At 33.7% G+C, this 23,288-nt stretch overlaps 5 protein-coding genes across 5 annotated transcripts; 3 read left to right on the top strand and 2 right to left on the bottom strand.

Annotated features, from left to right (window-relative positions):
• Positions 1-125: 125 nt before the first annotated feature.
• Positions 126-902, bottom strand: LOC107629217 (large ribosomal subunit protein uL11). The gene has a single exon (XM_016331939.3). The coding sequence runs from the start codon at positions 775-777 to the stop codon at positions 277-279; it is 501 nt and encodes a 166-aa protein (XP_016187425.1). The 5' UTR covers positions 778-902; the 3' UTR covers positions 126-276.
• Positions 903-1,976: 1,074 nt separating this feature from the next.
• On the top strand, positions 1,977-6,429 carry LOC107629218 (vacuolar fusion protein MON1 homolog). Its single transcript, XM_016331940.3, has 14 exons — positions 1,977-2,635; positions 2,837-2,916; positions 3,017-3,088; positions 3,220-3,259; positions 3,629-3,730; positions 3,981-4,102; positions 4,210-4,342; positions 4,412-4,503; positions 4,849-4,930; positions 5,023-5,087; positions 5,204-5,494; positions 5,591-5,682; positions 5,924-5,988; positions 6,163-6,429. The coding sequence occupies exons 1-14, from the start codon at positions 2,210-2,212 to the stop codon at positions 6,256-6,258; spliced, it is 1,758 nt and encodes a 585-aa protein (XP_016187426.1). The 5' UTR covers positions 1,977-2,209; the 3' UTR covers positions 6,259-6,429.
• A 946-nt stretch (positions 6,430-7,375) lies between these two features.
• On the bottom strand, positions 7,376-9,339 carry LOC107629219 (basic transcription factor 3). Its single transcript, XM_016331941.3, has 6 exons — positions 9,203-9,339; positions 8,921-8,988; positions 8,396-8,544; positions 8,228-8,284; positions 7,865-7,903; positions 7,376-7,717 (listed from the first exon to the last, which is right to left on the bottom strand). The coding sequence occupies exons 2-6, from the start codon at positions 8,986-8,988 to the stop codon at positions 7,551-7,553; spliced, it is 480 nt and encodes a 159-aa protein (XP_016187427.1). The 5' UTR covers positions 9,203-9,339; the 3' UTR covers positions 7,376-7,550.
• Positions 9,340-9,500: 161 nt separating this feature from the next.
• Positions 9,501-11,617, top strand: LOC107629221 (basic transcription factor 3). The gene is made up of 6 exons (XM_016331942.3): positions 9,501-9,627; positions 10,164-10,231; positions 10,385-10,533; positions 10,643-10,699; positions 11,051-11,089; positions 11,193-11,617. The coding sequence occupies exons 2-6, from the start codon at positions 10,164-10,166 to the stop codon at positions 11,357-11,359; spliced, it is 480 nt and encodes a 159-aa protein (XP_016187428.1). The 5' UTR covers positions 9,501-9,627; the 3' UTR covers positions 11,360-11,617.
• A 7,774-nt stretch (positions 11,618-19,391) lies between these two features.
• LOC107629222 (double-stranded RNA-binding protein 2) lies at positions 19,392-22,652 on the top strand. Its single transcript, XM_016331943.3, has 3 exons — positions 19,392-20,071; positions 20,984-21,203; positions 21,507-22,652. Exons 1-3 carry the CDS (start codon positions 19,439-19,441, stop codon positions 22,337-22,339), a joined length of 1,686 nt encoding a protein of 561 aa, XP_016187429.2. The 5' UTR covers positions 19,392-19,438; the 3' UTR covers positions 22,340-22,652.
• The last annotated feature ends 636 nt before the right edge of the window (positions 22,653-23,288 follow it).

Below are 23,288 nucleotides of genomic sequence, written 5' to 3'. Positions count from 1 at the left end.
AATTCAAGACTAATTAATAACAACTAAACAATATTGATCAAAACTATATGGAGATAACTTTATCATCATGCTGTAAACAAAACCAAAAAAAAAACAAGTAATTGAACTAGCTGATGAGAGTTCACTGGCAATAATGATAATCTAAATTATCCAAAACACAAAACAAAGTCGAAATACTTCCTTATATAAAAAATTAAAACGCACAATAGTCTCAAACATTAAAATTTGGAATTCAAAAAAAGAGAAACCTCTCTCTCTTCTCAGAAGCTATTCTTTTCAATCCTGAGGCACTTCGACATCACCATCAGTAATCTCCTCCTGCAAATCCTTAGGGTCCTTACCGTCCACCGTGCACCCGACGGAGACGCAAGTTCCCAAGATCTCCTTCACAGTGCCGCCGAGCTCCTTGGCCATCGACCTCGGCCTCATAACCCTAGCAATCTCGATGACGTCATCAAGCGAGATGTTCCCGTTATGCTTGATGTTCTTCGTCTTCTTCCGGTCACGCTCCGGCTCCTTGAGTGCCTTGATGACTAGCGCGGCGGCGGACGGCACGACGGACACCTTCGCCTGACGGTTCTGAACCGTGAGCTTCACGGTCACTCGGAGACCCTTCCAATCCTTCGCGGTTTCTTTAGCGATGTCTTCTCCGATCTTCTTTGGAGAGAGACCGAGTGGACCGATCTTAGGGGCGAGGGAACTGGCGGCGCCGACTTCTCCTCCGGTGACGCGGACGTAGACGTCGACGACTTGAGATGGATCGAACTTTGGCGGCATTCTGAATCTGCTTTGGTGGCGTTGAAGGAGAAAATGGAGATTAGGGTTTTCTCCAACAGAGGAAGAAGCTGAAATGAGGCTCAAGAGTGGAAAGGAGCTACACGAAAGTGTATCAATATATATGTGTGGGTGATAAACTAGGGTTTTTGCTCCCTTAATACTCTCAATTTCACTGGACCTTTTTTTGGGCTTTTTCTATAAGTGTTGATTAACACTCAATTTTACTAGGCCTGTTTTTGTGTATCATGGGCTTATTGGTTAGAATTCATAACAACGGCGTAGCCCTGACAAAAAAAAATAACCAGAAACAAGCCCTTACTAAAATACAAAATGGTGTACCTCTGTTTCAATAATAATAATAATTATATATTACTTATTAGCTACTCTATATTATCAGTTATTCATATAAAATAAATTAATAATATATTTTTATATATAAAAAAATTATTTTTAAATTAATTATTATATAAAATATATATTAAAAATAAATTAAACAGTATATATAATTATATAAAGCTTAACATTTTGTACAATGATTATTTTATGCGGCTAACATTTTTAATTTTTAATTGGGAGTTAAACTCTAAAATAGTTAATGAGATTGGCGTTATATACTAAAATTATCTTTAAAATTTTAATTACATCAATTATATTTTTGATATTGATAAAAATATATCATGTTTACGAACTAATTTGATGCACGACATTTTATTTTAAATACTTAATATAAAGTTATCGATTAATTTGACGCATCTACAACGATAACATAACAAATGACATATAAACAATGTTGTGACAAATAGTATAAATTGATATGTAGCCAAATAATATTATAATACATAATTCAACTTTTTACGTAAATTCTTTTACCATATTATTATAAGTGATCAAACCATAAAATGACAAGTCACCAAAAAAAATCATAAAATGACACTTATCAAACCATAAAATAACATATTATTAATAAAAAATAGATCAAGAACTAATGTAATATATTTTTATTAATTTTAAAAATGTAATTGATACAATTAAAATTTTAGGACAATTTTAATATTTGATGTCAATCTCTTATATTATTTCTTTTTAAAAATTAGAAGTGAGATTTAAATTTATAACCTCTAAATAAATAAAAAAATTATGTTATTTAAATTATAATTGGTCGGCTCTTTGGAGTTAACTACCCCAATTGGCTTCATACTGAAAATAATAAATAAAATAAAAAGGAAAATGGCTTAACCGGGTTCCTCCGTTGGCAATCCCAGTCCGTCGATTATCGCCGGATCTCTGCAGTCAACTACCTACCAGTCTCAGTCACTCACTCTGACCCTGCGACTGGCAGGTGCACCCCTACGACCAACCGTTTCTCATCCACACCAAAATTAACTCCTCCCATTCACACTTCTCTCTCTCTCTCACTGAAATTATCTTCTCTATGGACTACTCAATCTCTTCCGCCTCCGACCACGACGCCCATACTCCGCCGCATCAGGATTCTTCCAACCCTGAAACCTCCGCAAACGGCGGAACCATCACTGTTCAGCTGTTCGTGGAGGAAGGTGAGGTTGAACCGGGAGAGGTCCGAGTCACTATCGAACCCGGTTCAGACGCCGCTGCTGCGTCTTCCTCGGGGAGGAGGGCCGGTTTGGAGGTCGAACCGGAAGCTCCATCGAGCCCTAGCAGCAGCGGTTACGTCGGCGAGAGAGGAAGCAGCAGCAGCAGCGACACCAGCGGTTCGCCAATTATACCGATCGCGCGCGAAATTGAAGAGGAGATGAGTAGGGAAGTTGATGATATCACACTCCATGGATTCTCCGACGCCCAAACGGCGTGGATTCCTGGAAAACGACATGTCGATGAGGTATACGCTCTGTGTTGGTAGTGTTCTTTTTTATATATCAAATAACGTTATTGAGTTTAACTTCCAAACCCACCATATTAATGCTTTGAACTGTGGCTAGTGCTTTAACTATGTTGATGGTTTACAAGGGGGAAAAATGCACTCTCTCTATTAGGATGCCTATGAAAATCATACTGTGTTTGATTAATGAATGAAGTGCAGGATGATGCTTCCATTTCTTGGAGAAAAAGGAAGAAGCATTTCTTTGTTCTCAGTCATTCTGGCAAGCCAATATACTCTAGGTTGGTGTCCTGCTAGATTCTTATGCTTTGAAAACGTAAATGAGATGTTGTTTTGATTCTTGTTTTGACAACGTGTTGTTGTTATTGCACTTTTTTTAAGGTATGGAGATGAGTATAAGCTTGCAGGATTTTCAGCGACTTTGCAGGCAATCATTTCCTTTGTAGAGAGCAGGTGTGATTATTATGGATGTTTGTTGCGTGGTTGACTAAATAATTACAGCAATACTCAATTACCATATTTGAATGTGTATTTGAAATTTGAATGTGATTATTTTGATGGCATTTGTTTTTTCTGTTTTTTAGGGGTGATTCTGTGAAATGGGTGAGGGCTGGAAAGCATCAGGTTTGATCATCTTTTTTTTTATTTTGGTTCTTGAATATTATGTTCCATTTGATCGTTAATTACACGAAACGTCGAAACCCGCCACTTATTCAAATCCTTATAGTTAGTGTGTTAAGAAAAACTATGTTTTGATCATTTCCTATTTATACAGGCGGTGCTTTTTTATTTTTGCACTCTTTCTCAAACTTCTTACACTAATAATACTATTGTTTTGCAATGCTTTCTGTTTTTCTTTTTCTTTTTTTTTTTTTGGGGGGCTCATTTGGATTCTAACAATTTTCATAGTACTGGAAAATAATCTATTATCGCTTGCTGGACCAACTCATTGCTTCAATGTTGTGAAATCAAAAGATTAACACTTTGGTATAGGTTGTTTTTCTTGTGAAAGGGCCAATTTATTTGGTCAGCATCAGCTGTACAGAAGAACCTTATGAGTCATTAAGGGGGCAGTTGGAGCTAATTTATGGTCAGGTATGATTCAGTTGCATTTCTACTCTAATAATTTCCGAGTGCCTAATTTTGTACAACAACAACAACTAAGCCTTGTCCAACCGAATGAGGTCAACAACATGGATCACATAATGCCATATGGTCCTGTTATAAATCATTGTGTCTTCTTCTATGATCCACAAAATTACCATTGTACATTTTTAGTCATTCAAATGGAAACCTTATTTTGTAACCGTTATATGATCTATCCCTATTGTTCACCCATATGCAGATACTTGTTATACTAACAAAATCAGTAAACAGATGCTTCGAGAAGAACCCAAAGTTTGATATGACACCCTTGCTCGGTGGAACAGACATTGTCTTTTCCTCTCTAATCCATTCCTTCAGTTGGTTGGTTTCTCTGCTCTAAGCATGTACAGTTTACCAGTGTTCTATTTTTGTATTCTAGTAGTAAATTAGTAAATAACTACATGTTGTTGTTTGTCTGATCATATCAGGAATCCTGCTACATTTCTTCATGCCTATACTTGTCTTCCTCTAGCATATGCAACAAGGCAAGCTGCAGGTGCTATCTTGCAAGACATTGCCGATTCAGGTGTTTTGTTTGCAATTCTGATGTGCCGGCACAAGGTTTGACCCTACACTCAATTTCTCCATTTGTATACTGACTTAAGATAACACAGCAAAAGTTGAGGACAGGTAATCAGTCTTGTTGGTGCTCAGAAAGCTTCCCTTCATCCAGATGATATGCTGCTGCTGGCCAACTTTGTTATGTCATCAGAATCCTTTAGGCAAGTAGAAGGCAGATTTTATCTTTCAGATAGTCTGTTTTGGTAGTACACTTTTTGCTTCATTCATTAAGAGAATTTGCCTATAGTTTCCACAACAATACGGTTTTAAATAGTGTTCAATATACAATGATTGGCTGTTTAGGTAGCATGAAAATCTGATGGTATTTTACAGCTTCATACTCAGTTGTCTCTGAGTGTATACATTTAATCTTGCTCTATCATTGATCCATTGCCGTTGAACCTTCAAACAGCAAATGAACTTAAATCCTTCAAGTGTTAGACGGTGTCTCTTTGCTTCATCTTGCTGGTTACTCTTATTTTATTTAGTGGGCTATAATTATGCAGGACATCAGAGTCGTTTTCTCCCGTTTGCCTTCCAAGATATAATCCTTCAGCATTTTTGTACGCTTATATCCATTATTTTGATGTGAGTCAGATTTGAATATATAGATCATTAACACACTCCCTTTATTTCATGCCCACAAATGACTGACCTTTGTATATATATACCCATGGCAGGCTGACACATACTTGATGCTGCTAACCACTAGTTCAGATGCATTTTATCATCTTAAAGATTGCAGGTAAATGATTGTTCATAATCCAATTATTCTAACCTTCACAAGAAAATTTTATGAATTTATAATATCTAGCAACTACTATTCTTGCATGGTTCTGAGACTTGCCTGCCCATTTATAGGGTTCGTGTTGAATTGGTCCTTTTGAAGTCAAATGTTCTTAGTGAAGTTCAGAGATCTTTGCTGGATGGGGGAATGCATGTTGGGGATCTTCCACCCATAGCTCAGTCTGGTTCATCTCAGTTGGGCCCGCACAGGCTTCCATCTGATTCTCCTGAAAGATTCCTGGAACCTAATTCCGCCATTGACTGTCCTGCAGGGTTGTGGCATTTTATATACTTTAGTATATATCTGGATCAATATGTCTCTTCAGAGTTTCCACCATCCATTAAAACACCTCAGCAGCAAAAAAGGTGTTAAATATTTTAGCAACTTCTTTCGTTTTTTTTTCTGCGCATCTTGGTTCTTCTCTCAGTTCTCTGATTTATAACTTATCTTCGTTGTTGCAGACTGTATAGAGCTTACCAGAAACTTTTTGCATCCATGCATGATAATGGTATTGGACTGCACAAAACTCAATTTCGGAGAGATGAAAACTACGGTAATTAATATTGTGGCTTTCAGCCTGATATGGATGTCTGCAGTCTGCAATGTTCATCATCGTGATCATTTTACAATATTTGATTTTTGCTTAAAATGGTTTATTCAATTTTGTTGTTCTATGAGAATCAACTCAACTGGTGAAACCTAAACCTCTCTGTATTTAACCTATTACATTTACATGTTCCATTGAATTACCATGGAGCTAACAGATTTTCTTTATTATTATTTTAATGAGGCAGTTCTTCTCTGTTGGGTGACACAAGATTTTGAGCTGTATGCTGCCTTTGATCCCCTTGCGGACAAGGTACACTTTTTCCCCTTTTGTATACAATTTATATGATTAAAGTATTAAACCATTATTTTATATTCTACAAAAGATGTTTACCTATTTCTCACTACTTAGGTGTAGAATCATAATCAACTTAGTGAAATTGGACGAGTTCTATTTTTTTTAAACTCACAAAACGAGCACATGCAGGCATCGGCAATAAAGACATGCAACCGTGTTGTTCAATGGATAAAAGATGTGGAAAATGAAATTTTTTTGCTAGGAGCGAGCCCCTTTTCATGGTGATTTCCCTGCAAATACTATAAACGAGTAGAATAGTTCTTTTTGTAATAAAATTCCTATAGAGAACGAAATACTCAATGTAAGGTTATGATTCACGACCACAAGATTCATGATTGGACTTGTGTACATGCCTCGCAATTAAATTGTATAATATACTAGTAAAGTTTGGTTCAACGTTGCTCCTAGCCTCCTACAACTGGTTCTCCTTTCGCAATGCTTATCTTTAAATTGAGTTGGACTTGACCACGATGATAATCAATCAATAAAATAACAAGAGTAAAGTAACAAATCCCTTCCATATAGTCTTTCTATCTTTAATAATAAAAAAAAAAAAAAACAAATCCCTTAGAATTTACGGAGAGATCAATCCCTAAAAAAAATAATATCAATAAGATCTTCTAACATAATAAATATGGACAAATTACTTTTAAATTAATTTTTATAATTATAATAAATTTTAATTTGAACTAACTTGTCCACATTTGTTATTCTAAAAGACATTATTGATAAAATTAAGTACGATTTTGTTGTCTAAAATATAGGTTAAAAATTTTGTCCCAATTTTTTTTTTTATTTTATTTTATAATATTTTTGTTATAAATAATTTGGTCAAAAATTTTATTATTTAAGTAAAATCTTCTTTCCTTTTCCCAAACAGAAACATCTTTTTATTTTTATTTTATAAATTTTTTATTATGAATAATTTGATCTAAAATTTTAATATTTAAATAAAAAAAATAATTTTAAAACTTAATTTTAAATCTTCGAGATAATTTTATATGCAAAAAAAAGTTAAGAACGAAAAAATTTTTTAACCTATACCTTAAAAACCAAAATTGTTCTTAACCCTTGTGATATTTTCTTTTCTTTAGAAACTAATATGTCCAAATTGTTCTTAACCCTTGTGATATTTTCTTTTCTTTAGAAACTAGAAACTAATATGTCCAAAATATAAATCCGTAAATTTATTTGTCACTTTACTCGAATAATAATGCGGCCTTAATGCGTTTCGCAATTGATTCGACCAAATTAAACCTTTTCTGCTCTTTGGATAGGTCCAATGATAAACGGATTCTATCTAGACTCCTAGAGTAAAGATCCTAATACATTAAGCAATAAGTGGCCAAACGCTTTTTCCTTAGATGAGGCAAAGCAGATTTAATTTAACAGGTAATTGAAGTGTATGACAAGAGAACTAAACAAAGCCTCAAATTACTAAAGTTTGAGTAACTAGGGGGGAAAAAGATTTAACAAACATAGGAGATATATAATCATGATTGCACAACAAAACTCTTCTAAGCCTTGGCCTCCTCAGCAGCCGACTCAAAAGTCTCCCCGGGAACAAGCTCTGGGACGTCGTCATCATTCTCCTCTTGTGCCACGGCTGAAGCAGCACCTGCCTCAGGAGCCTGCTTCTGAAACTGTTCCGCTAGCTTCTTTAGGTTTTCCAAGTTATCTGGTCCTGTATATTAATGACAAAAATGTTCAGTATGGATACTACAACAACAACAACAACAACAAAGCCTTGTCCCACTAGATGGGATCGGCTACATGAATCAAAAGTGAAAGACAAACATGAAAGAAAAATGAAAAATTGAAGACATAATACCTAATTGGTGGATAATGTTGGGGAGAATATCCTGCAACTCTGTAATAGGAGGGATTACATGTCAATATTTGACGCAAATAACAAGTTAAAAACAAAGTGTAACTTAAAAGTATAGCAAAGCATATAAACTGTATAAACAATGACTTAGAATACAGCAAAATACATACAACGGAAATGTTAAATTTTTCCAATGTGATACACAACGTATGGTGTTCATGTCTTTGATGCCATTAAAGACTATCAGATAACATGCTCATTCTGGCCCATGTATAAATAATTTGAAAATACTTTATAATTTAATACAAAGCTCATTTTGATTATAAGTGGAGTGCAAATGTGAAAAAGAGGATGAAAGTTGCTTACTCTTTGTTTGCGGGGCACCACTAACAACCCAAGTATTAGCAGCAATGGATGCTTGAACTGGAAACGAAAAAAAAAATCCAACTAATGAGTAAAACTTATAAACAAAATATTTAGTATATGATATGACACAAATACAAGACTTCTACACAATGTTGGACTGAATGTTACCTTTGGGGTTTAGAAACTGGATAACAACATCATCCTTGAAGATGTTAACTTCCTCGATGGCGGGGATGGCGTTAACGCCTATTCTCTTGAGGGTGCTCTGAAGCCTTTTGTCGTCTGTGGTGGTTGTCTTGTGGACAGCCTTCTTCTTTCTAAAACATAAAACGGAAATGCCAAAACATCAAAAAGTGAATCCAACTCAACAAATGCATTGTATGATTCACACAAAGCTAAAAACTAAATGGATAAACATACACAAAAGGACGAGAAATCAATCAAAATCTCAAAATATGCATTGTATTTGTGACTCTAAGAAAGGGCATATATGTACACACTGTTAAAACACTAGAAACAATGGATAAAATGGATGAATGGATTGAATTCCCATAATAGACACTAGAGAGTGAACACATGAGTGCATTTTTAAAGAACAAAGCAAGTTTACAATGAAAAGATAAAATTTTGATAACAATACGAAGGTTAAAAATAAATAATAGGATAATATGCGAAGTGAATACAGCATTACACCTCCTCATTGTGCCCTTTCCACCGGTTCTAACTGAACCGGCCATCTTCATCAATTTTTCCCGATTCATCTGATTTATTAATAATCACAAAACAAAACAAACAAATCAGTAGATAAATCTATCTATCTATCACATAAACAAGCATAAGTTTTGCAGCACATAACAGAAATTCACTGAAACTAAAGGGATAAAATCAGAGCAAGTTACGAAACCCTAACACGGAGACAAATCAAACAGTGTTATTATTGTTATTATTATGGTGGATTAAGGGTAAAGATGGTACCTTAACGACGCAGAGAGGGAAACCCACTCTTCACTCGGAGAAATGGAAGACCTAAACGATGACGAAAAGTAAAGAGGGGTTACCCACTGCTCTTAGCTGTTGATTTTGCTCGCAATGTGGCTAGGGTTAAGGAAGGGTTTTCCCACATTTTAGTTTTCTATATTGAAACTGGGCCTATAATATGGGCCTGATCCAAATAAAACACAATAACTTTTGTGGGCCATAATCTGAAATAAAAAAAGAAGAAAGGCCCAAGCCCAAAATAGTACAGAAACCCTAGCACCGTTACTTCAATTTCATTATCTTCTCCTTCGTGTTCTTCTTCATTTTGGTTTTTAGGTCTTCTTCTTCTTCTTCTTCTTCCATTTTCTTCTGCTAAGTGCTAAGCGGTGTGAGTAGGGTACTCTTCTCTTTGCTTCGTAAAGGTACCGTGTTCCCTTGCTCCAACTCTTATTTCACTTTATCCATTGTTTTCTGATATTCCTTTGTGTGTTAGGTCAGTTGATTTTGTCGGTTCATTAACGCGGCTTAATCTGTTTCCTTTCTTTTTGAAAGTACTTGTTAATATATTTAGTGAATTTGATTAGGGAATTAGAGATTTTAATCGGTGATTGTTATGTTTTGCGTTGAGGAAGCTGCAATTTTTATGTAACATCATTTTGTGGTTCCTTGTGACGTTTTCATGAGCTGAGTGCATCATCGTAGACTCATAGCTATTATTAGTTTTTGCTCTGTTTTTCGGCTTTCATGTATTGAAGTTGTATTTGTATTTGTTCATGGATATTTGCATTGAGTGATGTTGTGTGTTATGCTTCTTTCTTTTTCTTATTTTCATGGTAGGTCCTTGAATTTTGATTCTTATAATTACTTTAATAATATTATTTTTACTGTAATTGGCTTTATTTATAGTTTATGAGAAACATTTATTGATTTGTTTGTTGTATGCTAATTGTCAAATCAGATGAATAGAGAAAGATTGATGAAGATGGCCGGTTCAGTTAGAACCGGGGGAAAGGGCACAATGAGGAGGTTCGTATGTTATATTTGGTTCACATTCATTTCAATCAACTTTGGCTTTGGCATAGATTTTAGTTTTCAACTTGCATTGTGTGAATCATACAATGCTTATTTTTAGTTAGATTCACTTCTCTTATGTTTTTGCATTTCCTTTTTATGTTTTAGAAAGAAGAAGGCCGTCCACAAGACAACCACCACAGACGACAAAAGGCTTCAGAGCACCCTCAAGAGAATAGGCGTCAACGCCATCCCTGCCATCGAGGAAGTTAACATCTTCAAGGATGATGTTGTTATCCAGTTTCTAAACCCCAAAGGTAACATTCATTCTGATATTTTGTTGAAATCTTGTATTTGTGTCATATCATATACTCAAAAATTTTGTTCTAAAGTTTATTAACTAGTTGCATTTTCCCCCTTTTCCAGTTCAAGCATCCATTGCTGCTAATACTTGGGTTGTTAGTGGTGCTCCACAAACAAAGAGTAAGCAACTCTCATCTTTTTCCCAATTGCACCCCGGCTTATAGTCAAAAAATGAGCTTTGTATTAAATTATGAAGTATGTTCAAATTATTTATACATGTGCCATAATGAGCAGGTCAATTATTAACCTGTTGCTCTTGAGCTTGTTATAAGTTAGTCTTTAATGGCATCAAAGATTTGAACACCATATGTTGCTCATTGTTCTGTGTATCACATTGGAAAAATAACATTTCTGTTATATGTATTTTGTTTATGATAAGTCATCGTTTATACAGTTTATATGCTCTGCTATACTTTAAGTAACTCTATTTTTAACTGATCTATTATTGACATGTAATCCCTCCTTTTACAGAGTTGCAGGATATACTCCCTAACATTATCCACCAATTAGGTATTATGCACTTCAATTTTTTATTTTTCTTTCACATTTTTGTCTTTTTAATTTTTCCCTGCTTCCCTACTCCATACTGAACATTTTGGTCACTAATATGCAGGACCAGATAACTTGGAAAACCTAAAGAAGCTAGCGGAACAGTTTCAGAAGCAGGCTCCCGAGGCAGGTGCTGCTTCAGCCGTGGCACAAGAGGAGAACGATGACGACGTCCCAGAGCTTGTTCCTGGGGAGACTTTTGAGTCAGCTGCTGAGGAGGCCAAGGCTTAGAAGAGTTTTGTTGTGCCATCATTATTACATATCTCCCTTTTGTTTATTAAGAAAATTTTCTTGTTTCTCAAATTTTTAGTATTTTGAGCTTTTGTTTAGTTCTATTGTCAAACAGTTTGAGTTACTGGTACCATAAAAAAGGAGTTTGGGTTACTGTTATATTTAAATCTTCTCTCCCTCATCCTAACGTTAAGAATTGTCACTTGACAACAACCTGATATTTGTTGAATGTATTTGGATTGTTGCTCTAGATAGAAATATCATTTTTTGGTTTTCTACTTATCTGCATTTTTGGTCTAAAATTCACTAGTGTTTTAATAAAACTCGGTTCCTGTAATTTCCTGTATTGTGCTGTATCTTCTAGATTTTCTGTTCTTGCAGGTGCTGTTTAGTGTTTGCCGATCTATCTTTGTTAATCAATGTTGTTCACGCAAATTTTGATGAATTATTGCCTGCTGAATGTAGCAGGAATAGTCTATTTTTTTAAGAGTAAATGTTTTTTTTCCTTGATCGATGAAAAACAAAGGGTTTTTTTAGTTTTTACAAACGGGTCTAAGCAATTTTCGTTATTAGTCTAAAGCGTTTTTGATATATTAGTAGGTCACTATTTGTCCTATGACCAAGTAGTCATATCAAAAAGGGCATTTATTTTTTCTTTTTTTTTAAATTCGAAATGGGATGGTTGTGTTAGATTTTAATAATTTACTTAAAATTGTAGTGAATTATATGAATTGAGAAAGTAATTAAAGTTTTCTTTTTTTTTTTTTGGTTAATGAGAAAGTAATTAAAGTTTATTAAAATTAGGGGTGACCACTCTGCACGGGTATCGGGTACCCGAATACCTGTCCGAACCCGAACCGAGCCAATTAAATTGGTTCTGGAACCAACGGATAATCGGGTTCAACCCGAACTAAACCGATGGTCTTTGTTAGTGATTGGTTCGGGTATCGGTTCTAGGAGTGCGGAATCCGAACCAACCTGCGAATCCGATCAAATATTAATTAAATAAAAAAATATATATACATATGACTTTTCTATTAGACAAAGATTATTCACTATTAACATGTTTGGATTTTAATGAGTTTAGTTTTTAATGTATTTGGTTTTTAACATGTTTGGATTATTTCTATTGATGTTACATATTTACTGTATTTGTTGAATTTTTAAGATAAAAATTTATTTTTTTTTTATGAATTTCAAAGTCATCGGGTACCCAATTACCCGAACCGAACCAATCTGTTCTTAATCGATTTAGTTTGGTTTGGATACCTGTACAAAAAACACAAATCAAAACCAAACCGAACCAATTATATTTTGATCAGTTCGATTCTAATTTTATCGTGAACCTGAACCAAACCGAAGATGCTCACCCCTAATTAAAATAAGGAATGTCACTGCTCACTGGCGTGTGTGTAGTTTACTGACCTAATTGGGCCATTCCTAAACGAACAGAACCATTAATTAGCCCAAATTGAACCGACTCTTTTCACAGCAAATACATTCAAGCTGGCCTATCTTCCTGAAAATTTCATTAAAATTTGGCCTATATATCCTAAATTCCAAAAATAAAAATTTACAGTACTTTGTGATGAATTAAAATTGAAATTGAGACTTGTTTTTTAAATTGATTATTTTCGTAAGAAAACAAATAAGTTTTTATATATAATATAAAGTCTACATCATGGTTGATTTTTTTCTGACAGAGTCGACTAAAAGCTATATAGAAAAATTGTAAGTGGAAAAGAATAATCTAGTTATTTTACAACATGTTTCTAAATCTAAATCTAAATGATCAAATGCATGTAACATTCCAATAATGTATGCACGAACGTCAATGGTCAGAGAAGTTGGCAATGGAATCTGAACTGAAGTTTGGACTGCAAATTCATGATGTGGCCAAATGTGAAGACATGAAAATAGTACTATTTGATATGGAAGGAACATAAAGAAGACAAAAGGGTATACTGATTTTTACTAACTGTTTGTTCACTTGGTCAAAAGAGGGATGTTTCCCACTTAATACACCATATTATTTTCACTTTACTACTTTACCATTTACATTAGGTTTAATTACTCGCTCCTCCCTATAGTTTTGCAAAATTTTTAATTAAGTCTCTATACTTTTTTTTTTTTTAATTGAGTCCTTGTACCAATCTTTTTTTAATTGGGTCCCTACACTTTTTTTCTTTTTATTTAAGTCCCTGTACCAATTCTTTTTTTTTTTAGTTAGGTCCCTACAAAATTAAGTCAATTACTACTAAGAGGGACTTAATTGAAAAAAAATTAGTACAGGGACCCAATTAAAAAGAAAAAAAAAGTATAGGAATCTAATTAAAAATTTCACGAAACTATAGAGACTAACAGAGTAATTAAACCTTTACATTAGTTCAACTCATTATTAAATACTTCTTACTTGTTTTAATTAATCAAATCTCAACTCTTCATCAAATCTCAACTCTTCATTTATTATAATTTTTTTTATCAATGATTCCAATTTAAATCTAAAATTTAAGATTTTTATTTTTTATTTTTTATTTTTTTTTTAACTTTTAATATCAAATTAATTTTCAAAAACTGCTATACTCTTTATTTTTTTGAAATAATGACTAACTTGTTTTTATTTTAAATTTTTTGGCAATAACTATTCATATGAAAAATTGGAAATCAAATGACAATAACTTGCAATAGCATGTGATGCTTAATGTAATGGCATATGTACCAAAATATGATGATCCATTTAATGCATTGTTCAATTTAGGTGGGAAAGGAAGGAGAGGAATAAATAGAAAACCCCCCACTTCTTTTTTTCTTCTTCTTCCCCTAAAATAAATAATTTATTAAAAAAATAAAAAGAAGAAAAATGGGTCTTTCATCATTTACGTTGCCATCTTCATTGTGGATTCGGTGGTTCCAAATTGTCAAAGTCACTATTCACCAATTTTGGAGATTATAAAAAAAGTTATGTTCCCCACTTAAGTCCTCCACTATAGTGAGTGCTTTTAATATAAAAACACAAAATCATAGTCTTCTTATGACTTGGTTGGGCAAACATAACATAACTATCTTATCACCCCTTATCTCTATATACCTGTCATTTACATAAAAGATGACATTATATTAGTGTCTTAGTGTGTGGAGGCCACCACACATTCATACTTGAACAAAATCAACACATCATAGTCAATTCGGATTGCCTCAATTAATTAATTACTCCCTTCAATTCTACATACCCACTAATAATAACAAAAAAAAAATAAATAGGTTTATAATCTTTTATCCGCAAATATTTAAGTTTTTTAAATTTTAAAAATATATTTAAAATTTTTATTTTTTAAAATTTAGACATATTAATCTTTCATGTTTACTTGAATGGATCAGATTCAATGAAAAAATCAAACGTGATTTCCATTGTATGAACTTAGTTGATACGGATACACACGTGAAAAAATTTTTAAAATTGGACAAATTAAATTTAAGGATCGATATGTCCAGATTTTGAAAATATCAAAGATTTAAATGTATTTTTAAATTTTTAGGGACTTAAATATCCGCATACCAAAAAGTCATAGATCGATTTAATTTTTTCTCTAATAATAAAGTAAAAACTCATATGCAATTAAGTTAATGTAAAGTTAATAGTTGAGAATCGTTAAATAATTTGACAAATTTAACTAAATTATCATCTAATAACTTTTGATTATCAATTTCACATTAAATTAATTGTATCTTAATTTTCAACTAATAATAAATTTTACATGCATGAGAGATTATACGAAACTCAAGCAGGTAATTGTATATAAAGAATCTCAATAATATTATATAAACACTTAAAATTAGCTTTCTAATGTGTATATTATATTTTCTAACGTGTATTTTTAGTGTACCCTATTAATAATTATAATTATCTCAGCTTGTTGAGTGGCTCATAGACTATTTAGGCCATTAAGAAAAAGGTAAAGTCCCTGCCTTACTGTTTTACAATCATGATACCACCCTCTTTGGGAGCCACGGCCTATTTTAATATTTTACTTAAGAATCCTTATTTGTGCTCTAACTTTTTCAATCACTTTTTGCAATTTCTTATTTAATGTTGAGATAATTAAGTGCAAAATAAAAAATAAAAAAATATTGAAAAACAATTTATAATTAGCCAAATTTTAACAACTATAATTAATATTTATTTTTTATTAAAAATAATATGTTTAATGTCTTAATGATCAACATTAATTACAAATTTGAAAAATAAGGGTTGTCAAATACAGCTTCACATTTACATCCTCGGCGACAAAGAGTACCCAATCTTACACTCCTCTTTAGGTGTTGTTGTCAATATAATACTTGCGCCGTCGCTATATTATCGAAGACACCTCCATTAGCAGATACATCCAATACAAAAAAGACACCTCCATAACCACAAAAGACACAGACGCATCCAAAAAAAACTCCTCCAAAAAAGATGCGGTCGTCAGAAGACACAACAACAGAGGAGGAAGAACTTGTACGACACGTTTTGGAGACGATGCTGGTTGTGGCTATGCCAGCATGTTGGTGTGCAACGCAGCAACGGACCACTTGGGATGGTTCGCGGGGTGAGTAACATTGTCTTCAATGGAGAGGAGTCACAGCCAATGGTTCGTCGTCTTCCTTGCATAGTGGCTCGGGTTGTCGTCGCCAGCGTCTTGTAGCGAATGGATGCTCAGGTCGAGGCTGCCAGTGCGGTTGTGCGGAGGTTGACAGCCCGCGAAGCTCTCTTCAATGATGGTTCTGGTTGTCGTTTATGGCGTCTTGTCCTAGAAAACGCTCATCGCACCGGTAGGGGGCGGTGGCGCAGCTATCTAGGATTATGGACACTGCGAGTGAGATAGGAGAGGAGAGGGACAGGAGAATGTGGCATAATTGCTTAAGTTAGGGTTAAGTTAGGATGATTTTTTTTATGTTACTGAATTTTGAGCTCAGTCCAATAAAAATTGGCAGAAGTTGACAGATTCTATATTGATTACCTAGCAAAATTGAAAAAATAAAATCCACTTGTAATATTCAAACCATTTTTTTAATCAAAGTTCAAGTATATGATTAAATTCATGATTTGTAACAATTTTATTGTTATGATCTTTTCTTTTTTGCGATAGTTATGATCTTGTTTTTATTACTTCTAGCAAAACTCAACTTAAAATACAAAAGAGCACAATTCTTTTAAAAATGTTGTGACTCTAACATTTTCCTAAAAAGGTTAAATTCACAAACATTTGTACAATTTTTTTTATTGGCTTTCTTATATCATATTTCATTACTTGAAAACTTCCTAATATATCCTACTAAAAAATAATTAAGTGTTCGTAGTTTAAAATATTATTATTTTGTTGTTAAAGAGTTTGTTTAATGTATAATTTATCATAGAGAAGAAGATGTCTTATTTTTTTACGGATAAGTTATACGTCAGATTTTAGAGAACACTAGATAGGGTGGGTACCTACAAACTAAAAAATATTCTGATACTCAAGTCAATAATAATTCAAAGAAGAGAATGAAAGTGACTTAATTGAATATTAAGTTTTCAGTTATATAGACCGAATAGTGACTAAACATTTTGAATATATTCGATTAGCGAATTATAAGTTACGGTTGTGGTGAGAATCACAATATAGTTATCATGATATTCTTAGTATTTGTTTTGACTATTTCATTGTGTTGTTAGTGATAACGTGCGATAAAGTCATTATGTCGTTATGCTGTGTGCTATCATGTTTTTGAGTTACAAACCGAGTTATAAGTTCTTTAGGCCGATTTTATTGATTAAGTTATAAAAATTTGTTCTCCGAATAATAAATAATAGTTACCAAATAATATAAAATGGATCAGATTGTAACAACCGAATTATAAATATAACAAATTGAATTATGTGTTAATTATTTATGAACCATAAAAACTCTAATTTTTTTGACATAATTTTCGAATTATAGTTTGCAGCGGTTCAATTATTATACCATGATTACTGCTTCTAGGAAAGTTAATGTGAAATTAAATAAATTAAAGAGAAAACATATTAGTTAGAGTTTCCAATTAAGTACTAGTCAGGATTTTGCTGCATCACACTCTTGAAGGTTCAATAAAAAACAATTCAATTCAATTACGCGTTTCATTAATTGGCTAATTGCTTCTTACTATCAAACAATCCACTTCAGTTCAGCACCAAAAATTAAACCAAAAGAAAATGAAAGATATCAGAAACTAATCTCCTTTTTTTTTTTTTGTATTGAAAAAAAATGTTTCTTAAATAAGGCTACTTTAAATCAAAGTATAATTAACAACTAGCACTCACAGATTATTGTAATGCAATTAATGTAAAGCAAAACAAAAACATTAGAAAAATCTAGGAAGAGATCACATCCATGCAGCCAAACACAAACTAAAGTTGACCCAGCAACAAAGCAATAAATACGCTTCAATATAATAATAATACAATCAAATAATCAATATATATAATCTCCACTATTATAGCTTTGTAAGTTTGTATTAATAACATTATAAAGTAAAGCTTTTTTTTTTTTTCATCCCTGATATGTTTTAAAATAATTATCAAATTTATCTAAAAGTAATAGTTTGACATCAATAAGATACTATGAAGCACGGACACTTCGCTGAGTTATCGTGTTCACGGACGGACACATTTTAGATCGATATTCACCGACACTCGTCCAACACGCGTGTCTATTGTGTCCAACCGTATCTTAATAAAAAATAAAAAATTATTCTCCGGAAACACCTGGACACACCTAAATACTATCACGTGTCAGCGTGTCAGTATCAGTATCTATGTATCATAGATAAGATATAAGTGTATAAAAACAAAATGGTATTTTTAAATGGTAAAGTTAGAGAAATAAAAAAAAAAGTTAAAATTTATTTTATTTAATATAATAATTAATAAATATTAAATAAAATAAATATCGACTGTTTTTTATTAATAATTTTTTGTTATTAAATATTTTCGATTTTTAAACTAGTAAAATGTGTAATTAAAATTTTAAGAATATTATTGAAATTAATAATAAATATGATCTTAATATAAAAAATAAACGGATATTTTGAAATTTCGAAATAATATATAGATTGAATTAAATGGTTTGAAAAGGTTCAAAAATGGAAATGATGTTATTTGATTCCAACTTCATAGTCTTAACTCTTAACAATGTTGTTGGGGTCCCAAAATTTGTTTTGTCAAAAGTATAAATCAAGATTTATTTTTTTTTTAACCGTAATTTTCAAATTGCTTTTGATTTGTTTTTTTTACATATATTTTTTATTTTTTTCTACTTAACTCACTGATCCGTCATCAAACACTTGCATTAATAAATGTCACATGACTTTGTTGGACTAAATTAGATAAAATATTGCAATTTTAAAGCAATAAAAAGCAGATAATATTAACAAAATTTATCCTATAATAAATGACTTGCAAGACAGACCAATTAAATAGTTATATATTATTTGGACAAATAAAACTATACTGTGGATAGTGGATACAAAATCCTTTCTGTGTGCGAAACTTTTTTTTGTTTGACCATACTAATTCTATTTAATGATGAAAAATAGTAAGTTAAAATATTAGTGTGGGTTGTATAAAAATACTTATTGAAATAACATTTCTTAAAAGCTATTTTATTTAACTATTTTTATTTATTTTAAAATGGCAAATATAACGGAATTTTTAAAATTTATTTTTTTAAAGTCAATACTAATTAATTATTTTCACCAACAATATTAATCTCTAATCTTTTTTTTAAATAAAAAAAATTTAATTAAAAATCAACATTTTTTCAAAAAAAAAATATATTAAAATCAATCATTATATATATTTAAATATACACAAATAAAAAATAATTAAAAATAAATATAATAAATATTAAATAAAATAAATTTATTATTTTTATATTTTTAATATTATTATTATATATAAATATATCTATAATTTAATTTATTTTTAATATATATTTTATATTTTAATGTGTATTCTAATTTTTTTTTCAAGCAAGACTAATATTACATCGCATAGTTATAAAGTGATGAATTAATAATTGTATGCTTGGAGAAAAAAAAAAAAAAACTATTTTTGTTTCCTCAGTCACTCATTTTTCTCTTTTTCTTTTTTCTTGTTTCTTATTTCTTCTTCTTTCTTCCATTGTATGTACTTTCTCTCTCCTTTTTCTGTGTACTCTGAACCAAAAACACCACCTCACCTTCTTCCACCTCCACATCCACAATCCCCAACACCCACTACTTCCCCTCACTCATTTCGCCGCCCGGACCACTAAAGCCGGCGGCTTTACACTCGCCGGAGTCCCACCAGAAGAAACCGGATCCGATCCGGGCGTGTATGTGCGCCATTTTCCCCCACCACTTGAAAAAGCTGCATTTTTGTTTGTGTGTTGTGAAAGAAGAAGAAAGAGGAGTGAAGAGAAGAAGACAATGTACAAGAACCAGCTTCAGGAGCTGGCACAGCGAAGCTGCTTCAACCTCCCTTCGTACACGTGCATAAGGGAGGGTCCGGATCACGCGCCGCGCTTCAAAGCCACCGTTAACTTCAACGGCGAAGTCTTCGAGAGCCCACACTACTGCTCAACTCTCCGCCAGGCCGAGCACTCCGCCGCCGAGGTCGCTCTCAACTCCCTCTCCCACCGTGGACCCTCTCACTCCCTCGCCGCCAGGATCCTCGTGAGTTCTCTCTCTCTCTCTCAATATTGGAACTTGCTAACTTGCGCTGCGGTGGTGGATGAGATGAACCTGGTTGCGGAAGCTTCTGCTATCCTGCGCCGGTTTTTCTTTTTATTTTCATATTTATTTCCGGTTTTCATGGCTTTTTTCATCCTTTGCTTCCGTGTTTTTCTGTCGGCGCCGGAGTAGTAGTGTTGTTTTTTTTGCTTCGTATTTTTTGTTTTTGTGTGTGAAATGACCGAAATGCCCCCTTTGCTTGCTGTCTCCATGGTTGAAAGGTTCTGGTGTGAACTTGAAAGTTAGAAATTGCTGATGTAACAAGCCACTAAGTGCTGTGTTGAAGTGGAAAGCACACGTTTTTTACTTTTTTTTTCTCTGTACATAGGAATGAAGTGTAGGGTTTAGGGTGTGTGTTGGTGATGCTGACACACACAATGTAGTGGTGGTGGCCCATGTTAATTCTGCAACTCTGTTTTTGTTTTGATGGATTGAGTGATTAACTGGACTCTCATACTGTGATATATGAATGTGTGATTTCAATTTGTTATATTGAAAAGGTTTGAATTTGAAGTATGCCTCAGCTGTGTGTTTTGAACAAAGATCAAAGATGAGAGTTTGAAAGGTAGCATAAGAAACTAAGAATTGTTCCGTGTAAATGAATAAGGGTGGAAACTCAGGTGTAGTCGACTTCACGTGAAGTTAATAACTGAGAGCCCCGTTAGATGATTTATCTGATTTGACTAAATTTTCATCTAATAGTTCTCAGCTATCAACTTTCCGTGAATTCGACTGCAGCTGAGTTTTCACCATGAATAAGTTGCCTTTTGTAAATTTGAAGTGCACATGCTTTTCACATTGTAGGAGCAGTAATTTCTTTTGTTATGCATATACTTATCACATTTAAATGTGTAGGATGAAACTGGAGTATACAAGAATCTCTTACAGGAGATCGCGCAAAGGGTAGGCGCTCCATTGCCACAGTACACAACATACAGGTCGGGACTCGGACATCTACCTGTTTTCACCGGGACAGTTGAGTTGGCTGATATCACATTTACCGGCGAACCTGCCAAGAACAAGAAGCAAGCGGAGAAAAATGCAGCAATGGCAGCCTGGTCGTCTCTAAAACAATGTAAGTGCCTCACAGGCTTTCGTCTCAGTTATCCTTTCGACAAATCCGAATTGACAGGCATTTTGAAACAGAGGGTGTATTGTGTACTTCCTTAGTTATTTGTTGTATGTATAGGCCAATTTCGTCTTGGTGTATGAATATTGTTATCAATCTTTATTTATTTTGATCCTAACTTCCCTAGTGACCTAAGTTTAATAGAGATTATTACATGCTAGGTGGTTTTCTTTTGATTCTCTAAACAACTTGAAAACTTGTTTCATTTCCAATTTGAATGACTATTACAAGAATTTTGCTTCTCAACAGTGGCAAAAGAAACTGCAAGCTCTTCAACCGAACCGGAGAATAACGACGAGCTAGAACAGATCACGATTGCTCGGGCCTTATTAAACTATCGTCAAAAAGAGAAGATGGCTATGTCACACCCGGATGCTTCAATTCCATTTCCAAAGAAGTTTCAAATTCAAAGTCCCAGGCCAACTAGTCCTCAATCACGACCTGCCGCGGCATCTAAGATACTTCCCTTGATTTTCCCAAGGACATCCTCTCGAAGCAGGCCTTCCTTTGCAACACCAAACGAAAGCTCTCGAAGCAGGCCTGCAGTAGTGACAGCAGCTTCCGGTGAGAGTTCCATGATCTCACCACCATCTTCTATGTTAGAAAGCCGAGTGAACCGTCGACCAAGGTTCCCTGCAGCAGGAGCAGCACCTTATGTTCCCATCGGACAGATGAGATTACCTTGCCGAGGCGTTGCCCCTCCGGTGACCATAAGGACCGCAGTACCTGTATTCTCTGCACCACCCCTTCCACCACCCGGTGCACTCTCTCATCAACCAATGCGAGCTCCTCCTTTGCGAGCCGCCCCTCCAGTCACTATTCAGCAAGCTGTTCCTGTATTTTCTGCTAAAGACAAACCTGTTACTGATCCACCAGTTCAAAAAGATGAACCACTCATTGCTCTGCCAGTCCAAAAAGACGAACCAATCATTGCTCCGAAAGACGATTCGCCAAACATCACAACCACAAGCATTACTCCAGTTAGCCAAGAAACCAAACAGGAAGCGAAAGCCGAGGAGACAGATGCCGCCGTTCCACCGGAATCCGAGACAGTGGCGAGCTTGGAGCAGCTGAAGATTTGAAGCTAATTGGAAAAAGGTCTTAGAGAGAGTCAATGGGAGATTTGATCCGGTTCTCATATGGCAATGCAATGAGTAGTGTAATATCATCATCATGATTCATGATCCCCTTCCTTTTGACCTTTGTTGACCCCATTTTGTTCTGTTAAAATTTGAGAAATTGGTGCATGTTAGTAGCCAGCATCAGCAGTCCAATATCTGTGAAATTTAAGCGCAGGTTAGCATATAATTTGCTCCCTTTTTATTTTTGTTTTTTAGAAATATTCTTATGTCGAAATAGTATCATTATGTCTTAAAATAGTGTCAGTTAGCTTCATTTTTTGCTCTTTTCTTAGCTCTGGAATTTTTATTTGTTATTTTTTTCTTTACAATGAATTGGAGCTCTTACATTAAAATAAAAAGATGATTCTAAGCCTCGGTTGAAAATTGTTTTTTAATGAAAAGCAAACATTGTCTTTTTAACAATAGAAGAAAAAAAAAATTCATCATGCGTAATTGACATTTTCTTTAAAAAAATTAATTAAAATTTTCATTTCTTTACTAAAGAAATTTTTTGATTGTAATTGAGGACTAATCTGCTGCGGATTTGAATTCCATTTAAGGGTTTGTTATTGATCAATTGGTTGTTGCATGTACAAAGTGAGATTTGAATTATCCGCATTTATTTAAGCGGACGAGTGAACTGACGATTCGACCAACCTAAATTGATTTGTTGGATTAAAAATTTTTTTTTTTGTTTTCCACGGTATCCCCCAACCCGATAGGTCAAGGACTAATCCATCGTGGTACTGAGCTCTATTTAAGGGTTTGCCGCTGGTCAATGAGTTGCTGCATGCACAAGGCGGGATTCGAACCCCCGACACTTACTTAAGCGGACTAGTATTGGATTAAAATTTTTATTGGGTCGTTAGAAGCCTTGCTCCATGTGTTTAGGGCTTTAGGCCCATCTATA

This window comes from Arachis ipaensis, chromosome B3 (genome assembly GCF_059453495.1).
Source record: "Arachis ipaensis isolate K30076 ecotype BB chromosome B3, ASM5945349v1, whole genome shotgun sequence".
Lineage (NCBI taxonomy): Eukaryota > Viridiplantae > Streptophyta > Magnoliopsida > Fabales > Fabaceae > Arachis > Arachis ipaensis.
Note: the sequence above shows the minus strand (reverse complement) of the source record. Positions and strands in the feature narration are given on the sequence as shown.

What these genes read in the sequence shown, in the direction of transcription:
- LOC107629217 (XM_016331939.3), bottom strand. Translation starts at nt 777, where the DNA reads ATGCCGCCAAAGTTCGATCCATCTCAAGTCGTCGACGTCTACGTCCGC.
- LOC107629218 (XM_016331940.3), top strand. Translation starts at nt 2,210, where the DNA reads ATGGACTACTCAATCTCTTCCGCCTCCGACCACGACGCCCATACTCCG. An exon ending in GGCAAGCCAATATACTCTAG is followed by an intron (nt 2,917 to 3,016) that starts GTTGGTGTCCTG and finishes ACTTTTTTTAAG; the next exon opens with GTATGGAGATGAGTATAAGC. An exon ending in ACACCTCAGCAGCAAAAAAG is followed by an intron (nt 5,495 to 5,590) that starts GTGTTAAATATT and finishes TCGTTGTTGCAG; the next exon opens with ACTGTATAGAGCTTACCAGA.
- LOC107629219 (XM_016331941.3), bottom strand. Translation starts at nt 8,988, where the DNA reads ATGAATCGGGAAAAATTGATGAAGATGGCCGGTTCAGTTAGAACCGGT. An exon ending in GGAAAGGGCACAATGAGGAG is followed by an intron (nt 8,545 to 8,920) that starts GTGTAATGCTGT and finishes TTTATGTTTTAG; the next exon opens with AAAGAAGAAGGCTGTCCACA. An exon ending in CCAGTTTCTAAACCCCAAAG is followed by an intron (nt 8,285 to 8,395) that starts GTAACATTCAGT and finishes TTTCGTTTCCAG; the next exon opens with TTCAAGCATCCATTGCTGCT.
- LOC107629221 (XM_016331942.3), top strand. Translation starts at nt 10,164, where the DNA reads ATGAATAGAGAAAGATTGATGAAGATGGCCGGTTCAGTTAGAACCGGG. An exon ending in CCAGTTTCTAAACCCCAAAG is followed by an intron (nt 10,534 to 10,642) that starts GTAACATTCATT and finishes CCCCTTTTCCAG; the next exon opens with TTCAAGCATCCATTGCTGCT. An exon ending in TAACATTATCCACCAATTAG is followed by an intron (nt 11,090 to 11,192) that starts GTATTATGCACT and finishes ACTAATATGCAG; the next exon opens with GACCAGATAACTTGGAAAAC.
- LOC107629222 (XM_016331943.3), top strand. Translation starts at nt 19,439, where the DNA reads ATGCTTGGAGAAAAAAAAAAAAAAACTATTTTTGTTTCCTCAGTCACT. An exon ending in CCCTCGCCGCCAGGATCCTC is followed by an intron (nt 20,072 to 20,983) that starts GTGAGTTCTCTC and finishes TTAAATGTGTAG; the next exon opens with GATGAAACTGGAGTATACAA. An exon ending in CTGGTCGTCTCTAAAACAAT is followed by an intron (nt 21,204 to 21,506) that starts GTAAGTGCCTCA and finishes GCTTCTCAACAG; the next exon opens with TGGCAAAAGAAACTGCAAGC.